General features: G+C 43.7%; 1 protein-coding gene and 1 pseudogene across 2 annotated transcripts in view; both read right to left on the bottom strand.

Moving 5' to 3' along the window:
* Window positions 1–459: 459 nt before the first annotated feature.
* Window positions 460–25,539, bottom strand: part of ITGAM (integrin subunit alpha M) — an 87,136-nt gene continuing 62,056 nt past the window's right edge. For both annotated transcript variants that reach the window (XM_010362268.2, XM_010362269.2), the window contains exons 15-30: window positions 14,478–14,608; window positions 14,222–14,385; window positions 8,849–9,003; window positions 8,620–8,751; window positions 8,371–8,444; window positions 7,995–8,136; window positions 7,777–7,899; window positions 6,472–6,551; window positions 5,180–5,263; window positions 4,088–4,163; window positions 3,522–3,629; window positions 3,259–3,345; window positions 3,002–3,115; window positions 2,817–2,918; window positions 2,120–2,230; window positions 460–1,708 (exon numbers count right to left, since the gene is read on the bottom strand). In XM_010362268.2, coding sequence (XP_010360570.1) covers window positions 1,637–1,708; window positions 2,120–2,230; window positions 2,817–2,918; window positions 3,002–3,115; window positions 3,259–3,345; window positions 3,522–3,629; window positions 4,088–4,163; window positions 5,180–5,263; window positions 6,472–6,551; window positions 7,777–7,899; window positions 7,995–8,136; window positions 8,371–8,444; window positions 8,620–8,751; window positions 8,849–9,003; window positions 14,222–14,385; window positions 14,478–14,608 — 1,755 coding nt within the window. In that variant the 3' untranslated portion in view covers window positions 460–1,636. The remainder of the gene's footprint in view (window positions 1,709–2,119; window positions 2,231–2,816; window positions 2,919–3,001; window positions 3,116–3,258; window positions 3,346–3,521; window positions 3,630–4,087; window positions 4,164–5,179; window positions 5,264–6,471; window positions 6,552–7,776; window positions 7,900–7,994; window positions 8,137–8,370; window positions 8,445–8,619; window positions 8,752–8,848; window positions 9,004–14,221; window positions 14,386–14,477; window positions 14,609–25,539) is intronic.
* Window positions 11,085–12,533, bottom strand: LOC104661592 (annotated as a pseudogene).

Genomic DNA, 25,539 nt, shown 5'->3' with positions numbered 1-25,539 from the left:
CTCCCAAAGTGCTGGAATTACAGGGGCATAAGCCACCATGCCCGGCCTTTATTATTTTGTTTATTTTTGAGAAAAGATCTCACTCTGTCACCCAGGCTGGAGTGCAGTGGTGTGATCATGGCTCACTGCAGTCTAGACCTCCTGGGCTCAAGTAATTCTCCTGTCTCAGCCTCCAAAGTAGCTGTGACTACAGGCACGTAACACCAGGCCTGGCTAAATTTTTTAAATTTTTCAGGAGACAGGGTCTCAATATGTTGCCCAGGCTAGTCTTGAACTCCTGAGCTCAAGCAATCCTCACACCTTCACCTCCCAAAATGCTAGGATTTCAGGTGTGAGCCACCGTGCCTGGCCTGCCACCTCTTAAATATGCTTGTTTCACTCAAATTTTGGGTTTGCTTCTGGGAGAACCCAAACTTCCAGGAACATATCCTATAAATTATCCTTACATATATGCAAAAATGACATATATTTGATTTATTAACTCAGCATTGATGCAATAACAAGAGATTGAAAATAATATATCAAAAGAAGACTGGTTAAATACACTATGGTACACTCACACAATGGAATACTATGCAGCGGTATAAAAGAATGAAAAAGTAATTTATGTCACTATGAACCGATGTCTGAGAAACATTAGTGAAAAAAAGCAAGATACAGACCAATATAAAGTATGCTACCATTTGTGTAAAAAACGTGTGTGTGTATGTGTGGTGTGTGTGTGTGCACACGTGCGTACATTTGCACATCACCTGGAATCTGAAGGAAACCTCAAAACACAAGCGTGACTACCTTTAAGGAGGTGACTTGAATATCTGGAAAGGGAGACTTTTCACTGTACACTCTTGAATGCTTTTTGATTTTTGTACCGTAGACAGGCTTATCCATTGAAAAAATTAAAGTCACATTGAAATAATAAATGAATCCATAAAGGGAGATTCATCATTCCTCAGTGGACATCTTTACTGGGCATCAGCGCTGGTGTGGAGTGGGTTTGGTGAGGCTCCTGGTTCCACCCACGGCTTCTCACGGAATCTCCATCCAAGCTGCGCTGGCTCCCGCAGGCCCCGCAGGCTCTCCGGCGACAGGAAGTCCCACTTCCTTCAGTGGAGAGGAGCTGCTGCGTTTCCCTCTGTGTTCACCCACAGGATTGACCGTCCCCTCTCCCGGAGGAAAACCCAGCAGCGGCTTCACCCACGCACAAGGGAGCCCAGGCAGTTCCCTTCTGCCGGAGAGGCTGCGCTGCCACCACCTACCCACACGCCAGAGACATCTGAGTCACACACATGAGCCATATACCCCTGAGCACACACATGCACTCACACACATGCACACACATATACATACGCTTACACACATTTGCACACACTTGGACACACATACTTGCACACACACGTGGACACATGAGTGCACATGCACGCACACGCACACATGTGCACACGCTTGCACACAGACACTTGCACACACTCACACACATGCACATACACACTTGCACACACACAAATGTAAGCCCGAGCTGGTCCTGTCTCGGGGAGACTTCACCGTCCGGTGTGTCCAGCAGCCTGGGGGCTATGTGTGGTCTGGGCAGAGTCCTGCTGGCCACGGAGAGGCAGCTCGGTCGGTCGGGAAGGAGCCACTACTGGGGTTCGGCCCCCGGGGGACCCCCTTCACTCATCATGTCCTTGTACTGCCGCTTGAAGAAGCCGAGCTGCGGGGCAGAGGAGGGCAGTGAGGGTGACAACAGCCAGGGAGCGGGCGACTCCGCAGACCAGGGGGAGGGGGCGGGAGGGCCAGCACGGGTCCCAGAGCGCGCAGCGGAGACAGAAGGGACCCAGGAGGGCGGGGCGGGAGGAGAGTGACATCCGCTTCACGGCCTGGAGAGAAACAGAAACTACAACAAGGAGGGCGACTACGCATTTGGTGGAGTCTGTACCTGGGGCGTTCTCAGCGCGCCCTGCGCATGAACCTGGCCACCCTCCCTAAGAGACTGAGGCGCAGAGAGACTCCCGGACTCGCCCCAGTCACAGAGCTGGCAGCCCCGCTGGAGACACCGAGGCACGGCGCTGCAGTGCGAGGCCCGAGAGGAGGAAGGGAGGGGTGGGGGAACGGAGGGGAGCACCTTGTACAGCGCAGCGGTGATGAGGGCCAAGAGCAGCAACCCCCCCACAGAGCTGCCCACGATGAGCGGCAAGGGGTTGGGGACCTCGAACGGCTCCACTTTGGTCTCCGTCTGGGGGAAGAAGGAGGGAAGTCAGGGGAGACGACTCCGGATTTCTGGGGGTTCCCCATTCACACCGTGTGCACCCCTGAATCAAGTGGGGAACCCCTCCTCAAGTCCCCCAGAATCCCAGCCCTCAGTCCTCCTCCCCCACCTCTTCTCCCTCCTCTCCCTCCTCCCTCGGTTTCTCTGTCCTCTATCTTTCTCTCTTTCTGCCTCTCTATCTCCATCTCTCCCTGTCTCTGTCTCTGTCTCACTCTGTATCTCTGTCTCTATCTCTATCTGTCTCTATCTCCATCTCTCACTGTCTCTGTCTCGCTCTGTATCTCTCTGTCTCTATCTCTATCTGTCTCTATCTCCATCTCTCACTGTCTCTGTCTCTCTCTCTCTCTCCTTTGTGTCTGTCTCTGTATCTGTTGCTCCCTCTGTCTCTATCTCTCTGTCTCTGTCTCTCTTTATGTCTGTCTCTCTCCTTATGTCTCTCTGTTGCTGTGTCTCTCTCTCCCTCTCTCTTTGTGTCTCTCTCTCCCCTCCCCCAGAGATCTCCACAAGCCCACCCCTCTCCCTCCAATAGTTCCTCAGCATCCAAGACAGGTACCTGGGCCTTCACAAAAGCCCCCTGTCCCGGAAGCAGGGTGAACGTGGAATTGTTAAACAAGATCTCAGCTGTGCTCACGACCAGGAGGTGGTTATGCGAGGTCTGTGGAAGAGAGCGGGTGTGCACTGCACCTGGGCCCCTGAGCACCACGCCTGTGCCCGGCGAAGCATCAGGACCCCACACACCTTGATGTACCAGTCAAACGAGAGGTTGCCTTTGAGGGTGGCATTGAATTCTTCCTGGATGCCAAAGAACGGGATGTCACACCGGATTATCTGGCAGACAGCGATGGAGCAGTTCTGGGGAACGCAGGAGAGGAGGGGACGGGTAAGGAAGCAGAAAGCAAAGAACACCCCTCCCCGTGTGCTCAGAGACCATACAGGTTGCAGCAGGGAAGCGCGCTGGGTCTCCATATGGCCCTGGGACTGATTTAGCTTCTCACCACCACTGGGTCCTTCCGAAGCTTAGCCAGAAAGTCGGTGTGAGGGGTGGGAAATCTTTCCTTGGTGTGGCACGTACTCGAGAGGCTCTGAGGAAAGAGACGCACTGAGAAAGGGGAGAGATGAAGGCACCAGGGCCCGTCTCGCAAGAGGTGAGATGGCTTGGGTCCAGGAGGGAGGGGGAGCGGCTCCAAAACCCAACAGCGGAGACAGAGGTGAGAGGAAGGCGCAGGGCGCTGTGGGAGTCAGGCCGAGCTCCGCTCACCTCGGAGAAGGTGACCTGGGGGCGGTCCCATATGATCGTCTGGTTCAGCCGGACGGGCACCGAGAACTCCAGGCTGATGGGGAGGCTCCTCTGCCCCAGGTTGCTGACCTGCACCGGGGAGGGCGGGGTCAGGGCTCTGGCCTTCCTCCCCCACCAGCCTGGAAAATCAGCCTCCCCTCCCTACGGGGCAGGCCACAGGCCGAGGCGTCCTGCCCCTTCCTGATTCCAGTGCCACATGGCCTGGTCTCCAGTCCTAGGTCTCCCACTTACTCGGTGGGAGACCTCGGGCGTGTTCTGTAAACCTCTCTGAGCCTCAGTTTCTTCATCTGTAAACTGGGGATCATGACAGCGCCCCACAGAGTCGTTACGAAGGTAACACAAGATAATTACGTGCGTGCATGTCACATACATACGTGCGTGCATGTGTGCATACTGACAGCAGCGTGGACCAAGTCTGGCACACCACAGGCGCCTTGCGCACATTTCCCATCCCTGTTTCTGCATTGTCTACCATCGATTTTCCTCCCCAGCCTCCTTCTCGGGACCAAGATGCCCCAGCTCCCCACCTGATATTGATGCTGCATGACGCGACTGGTATTCTCTGAGGCCGTGAAGTTGAGATATTTAGTGGAGACCTCATGGCTGAAGGGAGAAAGAAGGGACAGGAGGTGACAAAACATGATGGGTGCCCTGGGAGGGTGTCTCAGGCTAAGTGTGTAAGGAGCGAACAGGCACATGGGTAATGGGTATGAAGGCCTGGGGGGTGGAGATGTGGTAGGGTGCAGGGGGATGGGGGAAGCAATGTGTGCTGGACACACAGTGCGTGTCCATTTGGGCCACTTACACACACATGCACAAATGCACACCCACGAACGCATACACACACGCACGTAGACCCTCAGACACACACACACGCGCACAAATACACACCCATGCACATATACATGCACATAGACCCTCAGACACACACATGCACAAATACACACTCATTCACTTACACACATATGCACACATAGATCCTCAGATACACATACATGCACAAATACACACCCATGGACACACACCCATGCACACATACATGCACATGGATCCTGTCACACACACATGCACAAATACACACCCATGCACACACACACATGCACATAGATCCTCACACACACGCACAAATACACACCCATGCACACATACATGCACACAGATCCTCAGGCACACATGCACAAATACATGCACAAGGATCCTCACACTCACAAACATGCACAAATACACACCCATGTACACATACACATGCACATAGATTCTCACACAAATACACACCCATGCACACATACACACATGCACATAGATCCTCAGACACACAAATACACACCCTTGCACACATACACATGCACATAGATCCCACTCACATGCACAAACACATGCCCATGCACACATACACACATGCTAATAGATCCTCAGACACACACATGCACAAATACACATCCATGCACGCAAACATGCACATAGATCTTCACACACACCCATGCACACATACACACCATGCACACATACACATGCACATAGATCCTCAGACTCACACACACACAGACATGCACAGATGCACACAGATCAGTCATGTCCAGCCCAGAAGGGAGGCTCAGCTAAAGTCCTGAAGCCAGCACCTGGTGACCACCATGTAGACAGCATATTTCACCGGCAGCTCCCGTTGGAATTCGGTTTTGTTGGTTCTGGACATGTTGTTCTCACTGGAGGGAAAGAGAGAGCTCCAGCAAGCTCTTGAGAATGGACAGTCTTTCCTCCTCCCTCTCCCTCACTCCCTGCCTCCAATCAGCCACCAAGTCCTGTTATCTCTGGGTCTGAAACCCCGCTGTTCTCCAACTCCTGCCCCTGCCTAGCCCAGGCCCATCCCTCTCCACCTGGATGTCTACAGCCACCTTCCTCTAACTGGTCCCTGAATTCACACCTGCTCCCACCCCAATGGTCAGCCCTCCTGAAGAGTGATCGTTCTAACATGCCAATATGATTATGTCACTCCCAGAGGCGAAACTGCAAATCCCTAGCAACACCCATCAGCCATTTTGGGACATGGCCTGTATCTAACCACCACCAGCTCCTTCAACCCTGCATTTCATGCTGAAGCCACTCTTAAACACACCTTGATCTTCCCATCCCTGGTATCTGCTTCCTGCCTTCCATCTTCATGCCCGCCCTCAGTTCATGCTTTTGCTTTGTCTGAATATATTTTCTTTTTTTTCCCCCTTTCATTTTCTTTTATTTTTATTTTTATTTTATCTATTTTTTATTTTTTTGAGACTGGGTCTCACTCTGTTGCCCAGGCTGCAGTGCAGTGGCACAATCTCAGCTCACTACAGCCTCAATCTTCCAGGCTCAAGCAATTCTTGTGCCTCAGCCTCCTGAGTAGCTGGGATTACAGGCATGCACCACCATGCCTGGCTAATTTTTGTATTTTTTGTAGAAACAGGGTATTGATATGTTGTCCAGGCTGATTTTGAACTCCTGGGTTCGAGTCATTGTTTTGCCTCAGTCTCCCAAAGTGCTGGTATTACAGGGCTGAGCCACCACATCCAGCTCCTAAATATATTTTCTTTAGGAATCTTCTCTGAACACCAGACTCCCAAGAACACTGGCCATCCGCCATCTAATCTTGCATCTCATACTGGATTTGAGATGCAAGATTAATGGCTAGTTTTCTTGCCTGTCTTTGCCACTAAATTATCATCTCTGAGAAGGCAGGAACTACCAACGTGTGATCCACCACTGTCCCACCAGCACTCAGCACAAGACCCAGCACGTGGTAGGTGCTCAGTGAGTGTTTGCTAAGTGAACAAATGCGTTGAAGGGAGAACCAGTGGGCAAAGGGCAAAGGCCCACCCTGGGCCAGGAGCTGGGGCCTCAGAAGGGCAACTGCATGCAGAAGACTGGCAGAGAGCACCTGGTCACATTGGCCTTGAGGAGCAGTTTGTTTCCAAGGGAAGCCTTAGAGTCCACATCAAATGTGATATTAAAGGTGACCTGGAATGGGAGAAAGGAGAAGCAATGATAGAAATAGGAGAGAAGAAATAACCCAAATGCCCGTCATCTGATTAATGGAGACATGAAATATGGTCCATCCATACAACAGGATATTGTTCACCAAATAAAAAGCAATGAAGGCCCGGCATGGTGGCTCACGCCTGTAATCCTAGCACTTTGGGAGGCTGAGGCAGGTGGATCACCTGAGGTTGGGAGTTCGAGACCAGCCTGGCCAACATAGCGAAACCCTGTATCTACTAAAAATACAAAAATTAACCGGGCATGGTGGCAGGCGCATGTAACCCCAGCTACTTGGGAGGGTGAGGCACAAGAATCGCTTAAACCTGGGAGGCGGAGGTTGCAGTGAGCCAAGATTGCATCATTGCACTCCAGTCTGGGTGACGAAGTGAAACTCCATCTCAAAAAATATATTAAAAATTTTTTTTAAATGTAAAGCAATGAAGTACTGACACATACAACAATGTGAATGATCCTTGCTAAGTCCTTGCTTAATATTATGCTAGCGAAAGGATCACATACGGTATTATTTCATTTATATGAAATGTCCAGAATGGGCAAATCTATAGACGCAAAGTAGATTAGTGGTTGCCTAGAGCTGGGGGAGATGGGAGGATTGGGGTTGATGGCCAACGGGAACAGAGGCTCTTTGTGACGTAATGAAGATGTTCTGAAATGGATCATGATGATGGATGCAAGACCCTGTGAATTCGCTCAAAGCCACTGAACTGTATGCTTTATTTTATTTTATTTTATTTATTTTTGAGACAGGGTCTCACTCTGTTGCCCAGGCTACAGTGCAGTGGTGTTATCATAGCTCGTTGCAGCCTCAACCACCCAGGCTTAGAAGATCCTCCCACCCCAGCCTCCCAAGTAGCTGGGACTACAGGTGTGCACCACCACCCCCAGCTAATTTTTACAGTTTTTGTAGAGACAGGGTCTCGCCATGTCACCCAGGCTGGTTTCAAACTCTTGGACTCAAGCAATCCTCCTGCCTCGACCTCCTAAAGTGCTAGGATTACAAGCATGAGCCACTGTGCTGAGTTTGAAATGTATGCTTTAAATAGGTGAATTGGATGGTATGTGAATTATATCTCAATAAAGCTGTTTTGTACAAAAAGGAATCACTACTAAAGAAGAGAAGAAGAAGAAAAGAATCCCCAAAGAAATCAAAGAAAAAAGGAGGGGAGGAGCCAGGAGTTCTGACCTCTGAGTTTTCTGGGAAGATGGGGTGGTTTATGCTGCAGCTGGTGCTCTTCAAGGTCCCAGGCACTTCGGTGGAGGAGGCAGACTCACAGGCCAGGCGCCAGGATCTCTGTGAGCGCTGGTTCTGGAAGGCAAGGGAGGCAAAGGCGGTGATGTCCACCTCCAGCCATGAGGACGGTGAAGCAAAGGTCAGATGGAGTCTGAGAAGGATGTGGTTACCTGGAGCCTGGACACCTTCCGGTAGGACAGGCCAAGCGGGAAGAAGAAGGTGACCTGTGTCCTATAGGAGTCCTCGCCGTCATTTCTCACAGTCACTGTCACGTTGAACTCCCGGGGCCCACCCACCACGAGGCAGTCCAGGCTGTGGGAAGAAGACAGGCCGGGGGTGGGGCACTGGGGGCTTCCCTGTGGCAAAGCCTGCTTCAGCGGAACGGAGACTCAGGCACTGGATGAGAGACAACAGTAGAGGGGCAGCCACACGGGACCTCAGAGCCCAGGAACACCCGGCTCCCTTGGGGGCCAGGAGGAGAACACAGCGGGTTATGGTACGGGTCCTCCTCTGGAGGAGGCAAGGAGGAAAGGAAAGGAAACTCACCTCATGAAACTGAAGGTGATGCTGAGGTCATCCTGGCAAATGCTGTCATTGCCACAATTCTTCTCAAAGGGAAACTTTTAAAAAATGAGTATGATCAAATGAAAGGAAAGGAAATAACCAAATGTTGTGAAATTAAACAATAAAATAAAATGTTGAAATAAAATTAGATGCAATCAAATAAAATGAATTTCAACCACCTTGGCCTCTGGTCTCTTCCACACCCCTGCAGGACCCCAACTCCAGACTCACTGAGGCTATGAAGAGTCTCTGAGCATCCTCAGCCAGCACTGGCCGGAGGTTCCCGAAAGCAGACAAGGGAGTTCCCACCAGAGAGAAGTTCAGGCGCAGCACAATGGGGCTCACTGGGTCCTCGATGCAATCCTAAGAGATAGCCAGGATTTGGGGATCTGCCCTCCTTAGCTCCCCAAGCCCACCCCATGCTTGGAGAACACAGGGTTCTGGCCACTCTCCTGCTCACCGGCAACTGTAGCTTCAGGGTCTCACAAGTCTGGGTCAGCCCCAAGGTCTTCGTCTGCCTGCGCGTGCTGTTCTTTGTCTCACCGAAGACAGCGCGGGAATGTGGGCGGCCGGAGTCCAGAGCCAGGTCGTAAGTCACAACACTCTGGATCTGCCCTGAAGGGACAGGGTGGCACAGCGGGTGAGCGGCCTGCACCTCGGAGCCTGGCAGATGGGAGCTCGAGGCCCAGCTCCTCTGCTTCTCAGCTGTGTAACTTGGGGTATGTTGTCTGAACTCTCTGAGTCTCCCTTCCTTCCTTCCTTCCTTCCTTCCTTCCTTCCTTCCTTCCTTCCTTCCTTCCTTCCTTCCTTCCTTCCTTTTCCTTTCTTTCTTTTCTTTTCTTTCTTTCTTTCCTTCTTTCTTTCTCTTTCTTTCTTTTCCTTCCTCCCTTCCTTCCTTTCCTTCCTTCCTTTTTTCCTTCTTTCCTTTCTTTCCTTCCTTCCTTTTCTTCCTTTCCTTCCTTCCCTTCTTCCTTCCTTCCTTTCTTTTTTATTTTTTATTTTCTTTTTTGAGACAGAATCTCGCTCTGTTGCCCAGGCTGGAGTGCAGGGGTGCAATCTTAGCTCACTGCAACCTCTGCCTCCCAGGTTCAAGCAATTCTCCTGCCTCAGCCTCCCGAGTAGCTAGGATTACAGGCACATGCCACCACGTCCTGCTAATTTTTGTATTTTTAATAGAGATAGGGTTTCACCATGTTGGCCAGGCTAGTCTCGAACTAATCCACCTGCCTCAGCCTCCCAAAGCACTCAGATAAAAGGCGTGAGCCACTGCGCCTAGCCTCCATTCTTTATTTTTAAAGTGAGGATAATAATGATAATAATGACACCCTCCCAATGGTAAAAAGGAAATGAAACAGTGCTTATCAACTATTTAGCACAGTGCCTTTTATACAATAAGTGCTCACTAAATGGTAGCTATTCTGTTACTCAATAAAAAATTTACTGTATTTTTCTGGCTACTTTAAATTTTTTTTCTCTTTGTCTTTGGTCTTCAGCAGTTTGATTATAACATACGTTGATATAATGTCCTTCATATTTATCCTGCTTTGATTTTGTAAAGAATCTTGATGTCTTTCATCAGTTTGGGGAATTTTTTTTTTTAATGGACTTTCGCTCTTGTCACCCTGGCTGGAACGCAATGGGGCGAGCTCAGGTCACTGCAACCTCTGCCTCCCAGTTTCAAGCGATTCTGCTTCAGCCTCCTGAGTAGCTGGGATTACAGATGTGTGCCACCACACCTGCTAATTTTGTATTTTTTGTAGAGACGGGGTTTCACCATGTTGGCCAGGTTGGTCTCAAACTCCTGTCCTCAGGTGATCCACCTGCCTCGGCCTCCCAAAGTGCTGGGATTACAGGTGTGAGCCACTGCAACTGGCCAGTTTGGGGAAATTCTTTTTTTTTATTCTTATAATTTTATTAGTATGCATAAATGGTTAATGGACGGTTAATGGACAGATTAGTATGCATAAACGGTTACCAACTTGACTGACCTATCTTACCTACCCTGTAGAGAAAGTATATGTTATTTTAGCTAACATACCCAATGCCTGTTCACAAGCTGGCTAAAACTATCATCTTGGACCCAAGTTGATACAATAAATAAATCTAACTGATATAATCACCCATTATATCTTAACAAAAAATAAATTTAAAACCATTAGCTAAAATAATGTCACTTTCCTTCAGCTTTTAAAATGCCTGTCCAACTTGCTTACTGGGATTAGAAGCAGAAGCCTGACAAAGAAGCATAAGATAAAAATACTGTGAGACTGTCCATCATCGATGCTTTGTTGATGGGACGTTCTCTCATACTGATGTATCAAAAATACATTTTGAAGAGTAAAGGAAGAAATATCCTCATCCAGTTCTTAAATTCCTTACCCCTTAAGTGTCCACATTAATAAGTCTTATGTCCAAGTGAAACATCATGACAATATCTGAGTTTTGCAATGTACAGGACACTGAAAGGCAAATCAAATAGCAAAGTACTTAAGAATCTGGGAAATGCTACTCAATCCCCTTTTTCTGCTTTATTCATCTGGACGCAAGTTTGTTTTCTGGAAACAGAAAACATACTCTTGCGGTATTTCCAGAATAATAACAATTAACTTTTCCACCATGAATAAAAGCAGCCCATGCAGCCCAGGCCAATTACACAGAAATAGGCAGCTCCTATAAAAAGAGTAGCAGTCCTCTGGTCTGTCTCTCATTATCACAAAGGTGGTTATCTCCACTGCAGTGTTGGCCCAACTTCCTCCACCAGGAGGTGGGAATAGACATTCTTGAACAGAAGACAGTCTGATCACTTTCATTTTTGCAGCAGGATTTGTTCCAGTATTTATAATGGCATTTCAATGAGTCACCTGTTTCACTGCATATTCTGATCAAATGACATCCAAGAGCTTAAGAAGATCATCACCCTGACTGTATATGAGCAAAAGGCTTGGCCTGGTACAAACTCTGGACAATCAATCAGTTGAGAGAAGTCTGTTGGTGGCACATTGTGTGGAGGAGGGCCTGGAACTGGCCACTTTTCTGGTTCTATCTTTTTTCTCATTTTCTCATCCACAATTTCTACTTCTGTGCTATCCTTCAGTGCTTCTAAGATGTGATTAAGGTTTGTAGTGAGAGCCTGAACACGCTGAAAACCAGCAATCAGGGAAATAGGCAAGAAACCTTGTTCATCCATCTTTCCCTGAAGAAAGAAGTCTCGTTCCAAATTTTCTACACTGAAGTAATATTCAATTTGATGCTTAATATACTCTTTAAGCAATGCTTCTTCCACAGGATACACCTGTACACCTGTACCATCATCACAGTAATACATCATGCTGGTATTAAGTCCTGTTTGAAATGGTCGATCAGTCCTTTCACCATGTTCTTGATAACCATATGAATAGTCAAAGTTCAGTCGAGGATTTCCTCCGCCTCGTCCTCTTCCCTGTCCTCGGCCTCTTCCTCGACCTTTAAAGGAACCTCGGATATTACCACCCTCACTTCTCACACTAGAAACTTCATCTTGATCTCTTTTTTTCTCTGTCTCACCTCCAATTTTGTGTATCATTTCTCCTATTGTTATGTGTTGGTTTATTTGCTTCAGGTTGACATCTTGAGCTGTTCCAGGATCCAGGTCTTTCTTGACTCTCTGATCTTACATCATCTAAGTGGAGTGGTACCCGCTTGTGCTTATTAGCTCTCTTTCATTGATTACTTGACTGAGCCTCATCCTCACTGACATTTTCACCAGGACCATTTAACTTTGTTTCCAGATTTTCTTTGCTCTCATTGTTACTTCTCTTTTCAACCTTCTCTTCTTTTTCTTTTCTATTTTGTGGCTTTTTATTTCCTTGGCTGAGGACACTCTGAAATCCAGTGTTTGCTGATTCACTTGGCGTTGGCCAATTCTCCATATCGCTGAAATCACTAGCCTTGTTGGATTTCTTTGTCTTGCGTTTTCCTGCTTTTATGATTTTGAGGAAACCGAACTCGGCTCCTTCCCTCGCCCGGCCACCCGCGGGAGTTGAGGGATTCGACCGCCCGGGTGGCCCTCGGCCCGAAGGCCTGCCCCGCCCCAGCGGCCCTCTGAGTGCGAGGGAGGACTAAGGGGACGACTCCCCGCTCACGGGCTGAGGCCGCTCCTACTGCGGGCTCAGGGGTGGGGCGCGCACCAGGCCTCTGTGGCTCGCGGCCTGTCCCCGCGGCGACGGTGGCCAAGGGCCTGGGCGGGCCGCGCACTCGGCGCCGGGAGGACCGGGCGCTTGATTTGCCCTTAGGCCCTAAAGCTGGGTGGCGGCTAGGCTAAGGGAGGGGACGCGGTGTCGCCCCCTGGCCTGGGGCGACTCCCAAGTGAAGTTGGAAATTCTTTAACATCTTTCCTATTCCATCCTATTCCATCTTTCCTATTCTGTCTTTCCTATTCCATCTTTCCTATTTTCTTTCTCTCTCTCTCTCTGTCTCTTTCTCTCTCTCTCCTCCCCCACCACCACTTTCTGTAATTCCAATTACATGTTTGTTAGATCTTTCACCATAACCCACACATCTCTTATGATGTTTTTCTGTATTTTTCGTTCTTTCAAATGACTTGTCTTCTAGTTCACTAATTCTCTGTTCTGCTTCTAATCTGCTATAAATCTATTTACTGAATTCTTCATTTCAGTCATTGCGTTTTTTGGTTCTAGAGTTTCCATTTGACTCTATTTTATGAATTCCAGGTTTTTGATGAAGTTCTCATCCTTTCCCTTTTTTCTTGAAGATATTAATTATAGTTACCTTTTTAAAATTCCTATCCAATCACTCTAATTTCTGAATCACCTGTGGGTCTGTTTCTATTGTATATTGTTTCTCTTGGTTGCTAGTCAGTTGTCTCAATGGAAAAACCAAGGCATTTACCAAGGCCTCTCAAATCTCTGTCCCACCAGCACTGGGGAGCTGCCAAATTCTCTGATCAGCTCTTTGGCTTTTCAGTTGCTGTTTTCTACTGGGTTTCTTGGAGTACTGACCTGGGCATTCATGTCTTAGGAGTCAGCCAAAGAGTAGAGGGGGATTTCTATGTAGGTTTGGGGGTAACTCTTCTTCAATTCCCTACTCTCTAACATTTTGCTCTTAATTTCTAGCCATGCTGGCTGCCCTCATATCTGGAATGCTATCTCCTCAGCCCAGAAAAACTGCTCCTAGAAAGGTAATTATTTTTTAGGGATGGGTCTTTCTATGTTGCCCAGGCTGGCCTCAACCTCCTGGGCTCAAATGATCCTCCCACCTCAGCCTCTCAAGTTGCTGAGACTACAAGAAATTGCCATCATGCCCAGCTAATAATTTTACCTTTAAAGAGGATACAATTCTTTCTAGTACTGTCATTACTAGAGACAGTTATTCCTACTACTGTCACTACTAGAGATAGTTATTCTTAGTATTGTCATCACTATTCTCCTACCCCAAACACAATTCTACTCTTTGAGAATAGGAACAAGGGAAGAAGTCACCAGTGATAAAATGTGTATGTGAGTGCTTTGTAAATTTCTGTTTAGCTTCATCAATTCAATCTCCCCAAATAGGTTTTCTCTCCATTTATTAAAAAACAAAAACATGGTTTGTTCACAGGCATGGGGACCTCAGTTCTCCGGAGAACTGAGGGAGTAAGAAAGTGCCACATGCCCACCTCTTTAGGGAGGTCCACTGGACTTCCCCACCCAGCAGGGCAACAGCCTGCTCATTCAGGTAAGGCTTGGAGAAAGTTGTCAGAGCCTATGAGAACTCAGTTCAGGACAACCAGAAGGCTGGGCAGAGTGGATTGCAGCACCCATTCATGTCCTCGGTCATTTAACCTCTTGAGACTCACCTTCTCTTAGTCGATCCCGTGTGCTCTTCTGGACACGGAGGCAGACTCTGACCTCCCCAGCTTCCTTGCCTTTCACCATCTGATCATTACACTCAAATACATTCCTTGCCACTTCCCTGGGATTGAACTCCATAGTTGCCTCGACTCTCAGTACTGGCTGGGACCTGCAGGGACACCAGAAAACCATCAGGGACCTTCAAACAAGAAACATTCCTTCAAAGGAGAATGTCTGGTTGACTCCAAAAGGCATTCTCACCTGAACAACAGCACGTGCCCCTGGGCTCCTACAGTCAGGTCCACCAGTCCATCCATTGTGAGGTCCTGCCCCCCACTCAGTGACTGACCAAAATACTGGAGCCTGGGAGAGAGCTTGGAGCCTGCTATCCGCTGAGGGCAAAAAAGAGGTGGAGAGAGAGGGGGTAGGAAAGACAGGAGATATATAACTCAGTCATCCAGCATGACCCAGACAGAGGTTCTCTAAGCTCTACTCAAGTCTCATCTCTTGCAACTAACCAAGGACTAGGGCAGCTTAGACCTTATCAAGGAATTATTCACCTTTAGACCACAACCTCAAGAGGATACCCATAATTTCTTTTTTAAAAAAACTTTAAAAATAAAAACAGGGTCTCACTTTGTGGCCCAGGCCAGTCTTGAACTCCTGGGCTCAAGCAATTCTGCCCTATCAGCCTCTCAAGTGCTAGGATTATAGGTGTGAGCCACCACACCCAACCCCAAGTTTCTATTAATTACCTGCATTTCCCTGGGTACAGGGAAAAGTAAAAGTATATTATTCAGCTCAGCTGAATTTCATTTATGTAGTCAGAATAATGCAAATACTGAATGTTGATCTAACCAAAATGATCACGTAAACATGAGGAGTGAATGGGGGTAAAAGAGTGCTACTATGTGGCAAAAGGAAAACTGAAAAAGAGATCAATCTCCACCTTCCATGGTGGGAAGTCAGTGCTAAAACAAAAATCAAAAAGTAGCAAAATTATTATTACGTAATTTGAACAGATAGAGAATTGAAAGAGCTGAAAGTGGTTCTGTCAAGAGCAGGGGAAATGAAGCCAAAACCATAGTGTATGTGGAAATTGTTGTTTTTTTAACAGTGAGCTTTTTGGAACTATTTTGACTCTTTAAAGTATGTGCAGGAGTAATACTGAAAAACTAACAGCCAAATAATAAATTTTAAAGAAATTTTAAAAGTGATTTTGTCATGTCCTTAATGCCAGGTATGATATAAAAGTTATAAGACAAAGATATTAAAAATATAGCTAAAATTATGTTACTGGATACACAATATAAATAACTGTAAATTGTGAATCAATAACTATTGAGGACCGCGGTGGTGGTGGTGGAGAATGAACAGACACAAGAGACAAAGACAAACAGAGAACATGGCGGCCGCGCCTAGAGCCTCCGCCTCACTTTATTTATACTCCATAAACCCCACGTCAGCAAAAATAACACAATGTAAAACAAACTTTCTGCACCCAGATGTAACTTTCTGCTTAGTTCCTTGTCTCTAAGCTCTTTCTTATTTGTCTGCCTTCTTGGCGCCTACTAGAGTTCGTTAAAAGTTCAACTAGAGATACTGTCCTTGACTACTGGAGTTCATTAAAAGTGCAACTAGCTAGAGATACTGTCCTTGAGCCTTATCTATTCTTAGCATATTGCTTTCAATGGCCCCTGCAAATAACATAAAACATGTAATGGGGAATAAAAGTATAGGGTGTATGTGATTTAAGTTCAGTTGTTATCAGCTTAAAATAGACCATGATAATTATAAGATGTTTTGTGGAAAACACAAAGAAAATACCTTTAGAAGTTGTATACACAAAAAGAGAACAGAATGAAAGCATATTAATACAAAAATTAACTACAATAAAACCCAAAGGAAGACAGCAAGAGAAGAGGGACAAAAGACCTACATGACGAACAGAAAACAATTAACAAAATGGCAGTAGTAAATCCTGCTCTGTCAATAATTACTTTAAATGTAAACAGAAGTAAACTCTCAAAACAGAGTGGCAGAATTAATAAAAATACAAAATCCAATTATATGCTGTCTACAAGATACCCACTTTGTATTTACTGACACTTAGGCTAAAAGTAAAGGAGCAGAAAATGCTATTCCATGAAAATGGCAACCAAAAGGGAGCAGAATGACATGCTAATATCAGACAAAATAGACTTTAAGTCAAGAAACAAATGATGATATTATATAATGATGAAATGGCCATTTCACCAGGAGTTGTAACAACTAATTATATACACACCCATCGGTTATTTATATTGTGTAACAACTAATTATATACACACCCATCAGACATCTAAATATATAAAGCAAATAATGACAGAACTGAAGGGAGAAATAAACAGCAATTCAATAGTAAGAAACTTCAAAATCCTACCTTCAATAGCAAGTAGAACAACTAGGAAAAAAAAAAAAAGAGAGAGAGAGAGAGAAATAGTACATTTGAATGACACTATGGACCAAACAGCCTTAACAGACATACACAAAATACACAAGCTAACTACTGCAGAATATACATGCTTCTCAAGCACACATGGACCATTCCCCAGGATAGACCACATGTTAGGTCACAAAACAAGTCTTAACAAATTTAAAATGATTGAAATTATATCAAGAATCTTTTCCAACCACGATGGAATGAAACTAAAATTCAATACCAGAAGAAAAACTGGAAAAAACATACATATGTAAAAATTAAACAATACACCCTTGAACAACCAGTGGATAAAAAAAGAAATTAGAAAATAATGTGAGATAAATGAAAACAAAAACGTAATATACCAAACTTACTGGGAGGCAGCAAAAGCAGTACTAAAGGGAAGTTCAGAGTGATAAACACCTAACTTTAAAACAAAAAGAAAGATTTCAATTACAAAACCTAACTTTACACCTCGAGGAATGAGAAATAAAAGAACAAACTAAACCTAAAGTTAGTAGAAGGAAGAAAATAATAAAGATCACAGAAAAATAAATCAAATAGAGAATAGGAAAAAAATCAATGAAATTAAGTTGATTTTTCAAAAAGATAGAATTGACAAGCTTTGGCCAGGCGCGGTGGCTCATGCCTGCAATCCCAGCACTTTGGGATGTCGAGGCAGGTGGATCACCTGAGGTGAGGAGTTCAAAACAAGCCTGACCAACATGGTGAAACTCTGTCTCTACTAAAAATATGAAAATCAGTCAGGTGTAGTGGCACATGCCTGTAATGCCAGCTATTCAGGAGCCTGAGGCAGGAGAATCACTTGAATCTGTGAGGTGGAGAATGAAATGAGCTGTGATCATGCCACTGCACTCCAGCCTGGGCAACAGAGCAAGACTCTGCCTCAAAAAAAAAAAAAAAAAAAAAAAAGAATTGACAAGCTTTTAGGTAGACCAAGGAAAAAGGGAGAAACAACAGAAACAACAGATAAGTGAAATTATAAATTAAAGAACATACAACTGATGCCATAGCAATAAAAAGGGTCATAAGAGACTACTGTGAACAATTATATGTTCACAAACTCGATAACCTTGAAGGAATGGATAAATTCCTAGAAATATACAACCTACCAAGCCTGAATCATAAGGCAATAGAAAGTTTAAACAGATCTATAATGAGTAAGGAGATTGAATCAGTAATCAAAGTCCTCCTAACAAAGAAAAGCCCAGGACCTGATGGCTTCTCAGGCAAATTCTACCAAACATTTAAAGAAGAATTAATATCAATTCTTCTCAAACTCGTCCAAAAAATTGAAGAGGAGAGAATACTTCCAAACTTATTGTATGAGGCAAGCACTATCCTGACACTAAATCCCAACAAACACACCATGAGAAAAGATCACTACATGCCAATTTCCCTATTGAACATAGATCCAAAATCCTAAATAAAATACTAGCAAACTAAATTCAATAGCACAAAAGGATCATACACCATGACCATGTGGGCTTTATTCCTGGCACACAAGGATGGCTCAACATATGCAAATCAATAAATGTGATGTACCACATTAACAGAATAAGGAATAAAAATAACATGATCATATCAATAAAAAAAAGAAAGCATTTAATAAAATTAAACATCTGTCTTAGCTTATTTGGTATAACAAATAACATAGACTGGATGAGTTACAAGCAATAGAAATTTATTTCTCATAGTTCTGAAGACTTGTGACATCCAAAATCAAGGGGCAAGCAGATTCAATATCTGGTGAGAGCCTATTTTCTGGTTCATAAGCAACCATCATTTTGCTTTGTCTAAGGGCAGTAATCCTATTCATGAAGGCCACACTCTTATGACCTAAACACCTTCCAAAGGTCGCATCTACAAATACCATCACACAAAGAATTAGGCTTCAACATATGAATTCAACTTATGGCTTCAGCATATGAATAGCAAGACACAAACATTCAGGCCACAGGAATAGCCACTCATGATTAAAAACCCTCAACAAACTAGAAATACGGGGAAATTACATCAACATGATAAAGAACATAAATAAAAAGTATCTGGTTAACATCATACCCAGTGGTGAAAAATTTATTTTACCACTAAAATTAGGAACAAGGCAAGGATGCCCACACTCACCACTTCTATTCAACACAGTACAGAAAGTCCAAGTCAGAGCAATTGGGCAAGAAAAAGATAAGAAACGCATCCAAGTTAAAAATAAAGAAAAAAATTGTCCCTGTTTGCAATTGACATGATCATATACATAAGAAACTTGTTACAAATACTCTACAAAAAAGTTATTAAATTTAATAAACAAATTTAGTAAAGTTACGGAATACAAAATGAACATATAAAAATTAGTTGTATTTCTATACACTAATGACAAACTATCTGAAAAAGAAATTAATCCCATTTACAATGGCATCAAAAAATAAAATACTTACAGGTTAATATAACCAAGAAGGTGAAAAATATGCTCACTAAAACTATAAAACATTGATGAAAGAAAATTAAGACAAAAATCAAGGGAAAGATATCTCATATTATAGATTGAAAGAATATTTTTTAAAGGTCCATACTACTCAAAGTGATCTATAGAGTCAATGTAATTCCTACCAAAATCCCAATGGCATTTCTTACAGAAATAGGAAAAGCAATACTAAAATTATGAAGTCACGAAAGACCTGAAACAGCCAAGACAATCTTGAGCATAAACAATAAAAGTAGAGGTATCACACTACCTGACATCAAAATACACTACAAAGGTATAGTCAGCAAAACAGCATGACACTGGCATAAAAGCAGAGATATTGACCAATGGAACAGTATAGAGAGCTCAGAAATGACCCCATGCATTTACAATCAACAAATTTTCAATAACGGTGCCAAGAGCACACAATGGGGAAAGGACAGTCTTTTTAACAAATGGTGTTAAGAACACTGGATATCCACAGGCAGAAGAATAAATGAGCCTTTATCTCAAACCAAATACAAAAATCAAAAGCGTTGGGCTGGGAGCAGTGGCTCATGCCTGTAATCCCAGCACTTTGGGAGACTGAGGTGGGTGGATTACCTTAGATCAGGAGTTCGAGACCAGCCTGACCATCATGGTGAAACCCCGTCTCTATTAAAAATACAAAAAATTAGCTGGACGTGGTGGCAGATGCCTGTAATTCCAGCTACTCGGGAAGCTGAGGCAGGAGAATCTCTTGAACCTGGCAGGCAGAGGTTGCAGTGAGTCGAAATTGCACCATTGCACTCCAGCCTGGGCAATAGAGCTAGACTCTGTCTAAAATAAAATAAAAATTAAAAATTAAAAAAAAATTAAAAAGTGAGTTAAAGGCTTAAATGTAAGAGCCAACACTATAAACTATTAGAAGCAAACATAGAGGAAAAGCTTTGTGACATTGGTCTGGGCAATTATTTTTTTATATGATCCTGAAAGCACAAGCAGCAAAAACGAAAACAGACAAGTGGAATTGCATCAAACTAAAAAGCTTCTGCACAATAAAGGAATAATTAACAGAGTGAAGAGACAACCTACAGACTGGAAGAAAATATTTGCAAACCATACAACTGATAAATGGTTAATATCCATAACATATAAACAACTCAGTAGCAAGATAATAAATAACCCAATTTAAAAATGGGCAAAGAGGGTCGGGTTCGGTGACTCACGCCTCTAATCCCAGGACTTTGGGAGGCTGAAGCAGGTGAATCACTTGAGGTCAGGAGTTTGAGACCAGCCTGGCCAACATCGTGAAATGCCATCTCTACTAAAAATACAAAAATTAGCTGGGTGTGGTGGTGGGCACCTATAATCCTGGCTACTCAGGAGGCTGAGGCAGGAGAATCACCTGAATCCAGAGGCAGAGGTTGCAGTGAGCCAAGTTCATGTCACTGCACTCCAGCCTGGGTGATAGAGTGAGACTGTCTCAAAATAAAAGAAAAACAAAACTGCCCCCTACTACCACAGGAGGACCAGCCTAACCATTTGCTGCAAAAGTTGGCTGTAATTTATCTTGTGAAAACTACTATAAATTTCATATGCAACTGAAAAAGAGCCCATATAGCCAAGACAATCCTAAGCAAAAGAACAAAGCTGAAGGCATCACACTATCTGACTTCAAACTATACTACAAGGCTACAGTAACCAAAACAGCATGGTGCTGATACCAAAACAGATATATAGACCAATGGAACAGAACAGAGGCCTCAGAAATAACACCACACATCTACAACCATCTGATCTTCAACAAACCTGACAAAAACAAGCAATGGGGAAAGGATTCCCTATTTTATAAATGGTGCTGGAAAAACTGGCTAGCCATATGCAGAAAGCTGAACCTGGGTTCCTTCCTTACACCTTATACAAAAATTAACTCAAGATGGATTAAAGACTTAAATGTAAAACCTAAAACCATAAAAACCCTAGAAGAAAACCTAGGCAATACCATTCACGGCATAGACATGGGCAAGGACTTCATGTCTAAAACACCAAAAGCAATGGCAACAAAAGCCAAAATTGATAAATGAGATCTAATTAAACTAAAGAGCTTCTGCACAGCAAAAGAAACTATCTTCAGAGTGAACAGGCAACCTACAGAATGAGAGAAAATTTTTGCAACCTATCCATCTGACAAAGGTCTAAATCCAGAATCCACAAGGAACTTAAATTTACAAGAAAAAAAACAAGCAACCCCATCAAAAAGTGGGCAAAGGATACGAACAGACACTTCTCAAAAGAAGACATTTATGCAGCCAACAAACATATAAAAAAAAAAAAAAAAGCTCATCATCACTGGCCATTAGAGAAATGCAAATCAAAACCACAATGAGATACCATCTCACGCCAGTTAGAATGGTGATCATTAAAAAGTCAGAAAACAACAAATGCTGGAGAGGATGTGGAGAAATAGGAATGCTTTTACGCTGTCAGTGGAAGTGTAAATCAGTTCAACCATAATGGAAGACAGTGTGGTGATTCCTCAAGGATCTAGAACCAGAAATACCATTTGACCCATCAATCCCATTACTGAGTATATACCCAAAGGATTATAAATCATCCTGCTATAAAGACACATGCACACGTATGTTTATTGAAGCACTATTTACAATAGCAAAGACTTGGAACCAACCCAAATGTCCATCAATGATAGACTGTATAAAGAAAATGTGGCACATATACACCATGGAATGCTATGCAGTCATAAAAGAGAATGAGTTCATGTCCTTTGCAGGGACATAGATGAAACTGGAAACCATCATTCTCAGCAAACTAACACAGGAACAGAAAACCAAACACCACATGCTTTCACTCATAAGTGGGAGCTGAACAAAGGGAACACATGGACACAGGGAGGGGAACATCACTGGAGCCTGTTGTGGGGTGGGGATCAAGGGGGAGGGAGAGCATTAGGACGAATACCTAATGCATGTGAGGCTTAAAACCTAGATGACGGGTTGATGGGTGCAGCAAACCACCATGGCACTTGTATACCTAGGTAACAAACCTGCACGTTCTGCACATGTATCACAGAGCTTAACGTATAATTTAATTTTTTTTTTTTTTTTTTTTTTTTTGAGACGGAGTATCGCTCTGTTGCCGGGCTGGAGTGCAGTGGCCCAGTCTTGGCTCATGGCAACCTCCGCCTCCTGGGTTCAAGCAATTCCCCTGCCTCAGCCTCCCAATTGGCTGGTATTACAGGCACGTGCCACCAAGCCCAGCTTATTTTTGTATTTTTAGTAGAGATGGGGTTTCACCATGTTGGCCAGGCTGGTCTTGAACTCTTGACCTCATGATCCGACTGCCTCGGCCTCCCAAAGTGCTGGGATTACAGGCATGAGCCACCGCTCCTGGTTCAATGTATAACTTAAAAAGCAAATAATAAGTAAATAAAACGTGAAGATTTAAAAAAAAAAAAAAAGACTGCCCCCTACTACCATAGGAAGACCAGCCTACCCATTCACTGCAAAAGATGGCTATAATCGATCTTGTGAAGGCATTACTGAGCAGATCAAGATCTCTGCGAATGAACACTAAAGATGTTCTGAATAAATTACAGTCTGGTGGAGTGCAGTGGCTCACACCTGGAATCCCAGCACTTTGGGAGGCCAAGGTGGGAAGATCACTTGAGCCGAGGAGTTGGAGACCAGCCTGGGAAACATAGGGAGACCCTGTCACCGCAAAAGAAATTTAAAAATCAGTCAGGCATGGCGGCATACACCTGCAGTCACAGTCAGGAGGCTGAGGCAGGAGGCTGAGGCAGGAGGCTGAGGCAGGAGAATCACATGAGCCTAGGAGTTCAAGGCTGCAGTGAGCCATGATTGCACCACTTCACTCCAGCCTGCGTGACAGACCAAGACCCTGTCTCAAAAATAATAATAATCATCATAAATACATTTTAATCCAGTGGCATTTTAGTGTCTTTTTTGAAAACAAAAATTACATGTAATGTTACATTCTTGCCTGTTCTGTTGACAGCATTAATTGATCCATTGGATTTATTTTCTTTTTTTTTTTCTTTTTGTGACACAACTTTTAGTCTCACTTGCATTTATGTGTTTTTTTCAGACCACAATTAATAATTACATTGAAAATGTAGCAGCAATTGTCTTGAAGTATGTTCATATATTATTGGACACTAACACTAACTACATTGGACTAACTTGTGTGAACTCTCTGTTAAATATTATTTAAAAGCCATTAACAGTACCTTGCAGCCAGGCATGGTGGCTCACACCTGTAATCCCAGCACTTTGGGATGCTGAGACAGGCAGATCACAAAGTCAGTAGTTCTAGACGAGACTGGCCAATATGGTGAAACCCCATCTGTACTAAAAATACAAAAATTAGCTGGGCATGGTGGCACATGCCTGTAATCCCAGCTACTCAGGCGGCTGAGGCAAAAGAATCTCTTGCCCAGGAGGCAGAAGCTGCAGTAAGCCAAGACCATGCCACTGTACTCCAGTGTGGGCAACAGGGCAAAAATTCCCATCTCAAAAAAAAAAAAAAGAGAGCTTACCTTGCATTAGCACTCTTAAAAATGCTAATAGACATCACTATTAGCTGTGAAGGTTTGAGTTTTATATGTCCGCACCGATATTCTTATCAAAAATTTCTATATTAGCTTCAAATATTCAGTTTAAAACTCAAACTTTGAGATTTTTGTAGTTTTTAGTTGGTTCATTTTGAAAATTTAATACGTTGATGGAAGTTTTAAATTATCATCATTATTTTACAAAATGATGGAGGAGGAGCTAAAAATCCTTGTTAAGAGAATTATGAAGGGTCAAAAAACTTCCTCATTAGGACACAAGGAAAAAGGATGGCCTGCTAAATCATGCAAAATGCTTTTTGGTACCTTGGATTAGTCGTATAATAGCTATAGCAAGAAATAGATACCATGAACAGACCAATAACAAGCAGAGAGATTGAATCAGAAAGAGCCCAGGACCAGAAGGTTTCACAGCTGCATTTTAACAGACATTCAAAGAATTGGTACCAATGCTATTGATGCTATTCCAAAAGACAGAAAAAGAGGGAATCCACCCTAAATCATTCTATAAAGCCAGTATCACACTAATACCAAAAACAGAAAAGGACATAACAAAAAAAAACTACAGAACAATATCCCTGATGAACATAGAAGCAAAAATCCTCAACAAAATACTAGCTAACCAAATCCAACAGTACATGAAAAAGATAATACATCATGATCAAGTCGGTTTCATCCCAAGGATGCAGGAATGGTTTAACATATGCAAGTCAATAAATGTGACATATCACATAAACAGAATTAAAGACAAAAACTATGTAATCATCTCAACAAATGCAGAACAAGCATTTGATAAAATCCCTTTATGATAAAAAATAAAGCTTTCAGTAAATTAGACATAGAGGGGACTTATCCCAAAATAATAAAAGCCATATCTGAAAAACCCACAGCCAACTTCAGATTGAAGGGGGAAAAGTTGAAAGCATTCCCCCTAAGAACTGGAACAAGACAAGGATGCCCACTTTCAGCACTTCTATTCGACACAGTACTGAAAGTCCCAGCCAAACCAATCAGGCAAGAGAAAGAAACAAAGGGGTCCAAACTGGAAAAGAGGAAGTCAAACTAGAGCTGTTTGTCAATTATATGATCGTTTACCTAGAAAATCCTAAGGGCTCATCCAAAAGATTCCTAGATCTGATAAACAATTTCAGTAGTCTCAGGTTACAAAATCAATGTATGCAAATCAGTAGCACTGCTATACACCAACAACAAAGCTGAGAATCAAATCAAGAACTCAATCTCTTTTATAACAGCTACAAAAATAAAATAAAATACCTAGGAATATAGTTAACCAAGGAGATGAAGCTCCATACAAGGAAAACTACAAAACACAGCTGAAATAAATTATAGATGACACAAACAAATGGACACATGCTCATGGATAGGAAGAATCAATATTGTGAAAATGACCATATTGCCCAATCTACAGATTCAATGCAATTCCCATCAAAATAACAACATCATTTTTCACATAACTAGAATAAAACAATCCTAAAACTCATATGGAACAAAAAAAGAGCCCAAATAGCTAAAGCAATATGAAGCAAAAAGAACAAATCTGGAGGCATCACAGTACCAGACTTCAAATTATACTACAAGGTTATAGTTACCAAAACAGCATAGTACTGGTATAAAAATAGGCACTTAGATCCATGGAACAAAATAAAGACCCCAGAAATAAAGCCAAATACTTTCAGCCAACTGATCTTTTACAAAGCATACAAAAACAGAAATTGGGAAAAGGACACCCTATTCAGTAAATGCTGCTGGGAAAACAGGCAAATCACATGTA

This window comes from Rhinopithecus roxellana, chromosome 20 (assembly GCF_007565055.1).
Source record: "Rhinopithecus roxellana isolate Shanxi Qingling chromosome 20, ASM756505v1, whole genome shotgun sequence".
Classification (NCBI taxonomy): domain Eukaryota; kingdom Metazoa; phylum Chordata; class Mammalia; order Primates; family Cercopithecidae; genus Rhinopithecus; species Rhinopithecus roxellana.
This window is presented reverse-complemented; position numbering and strand designations above follow the sequence as displayed.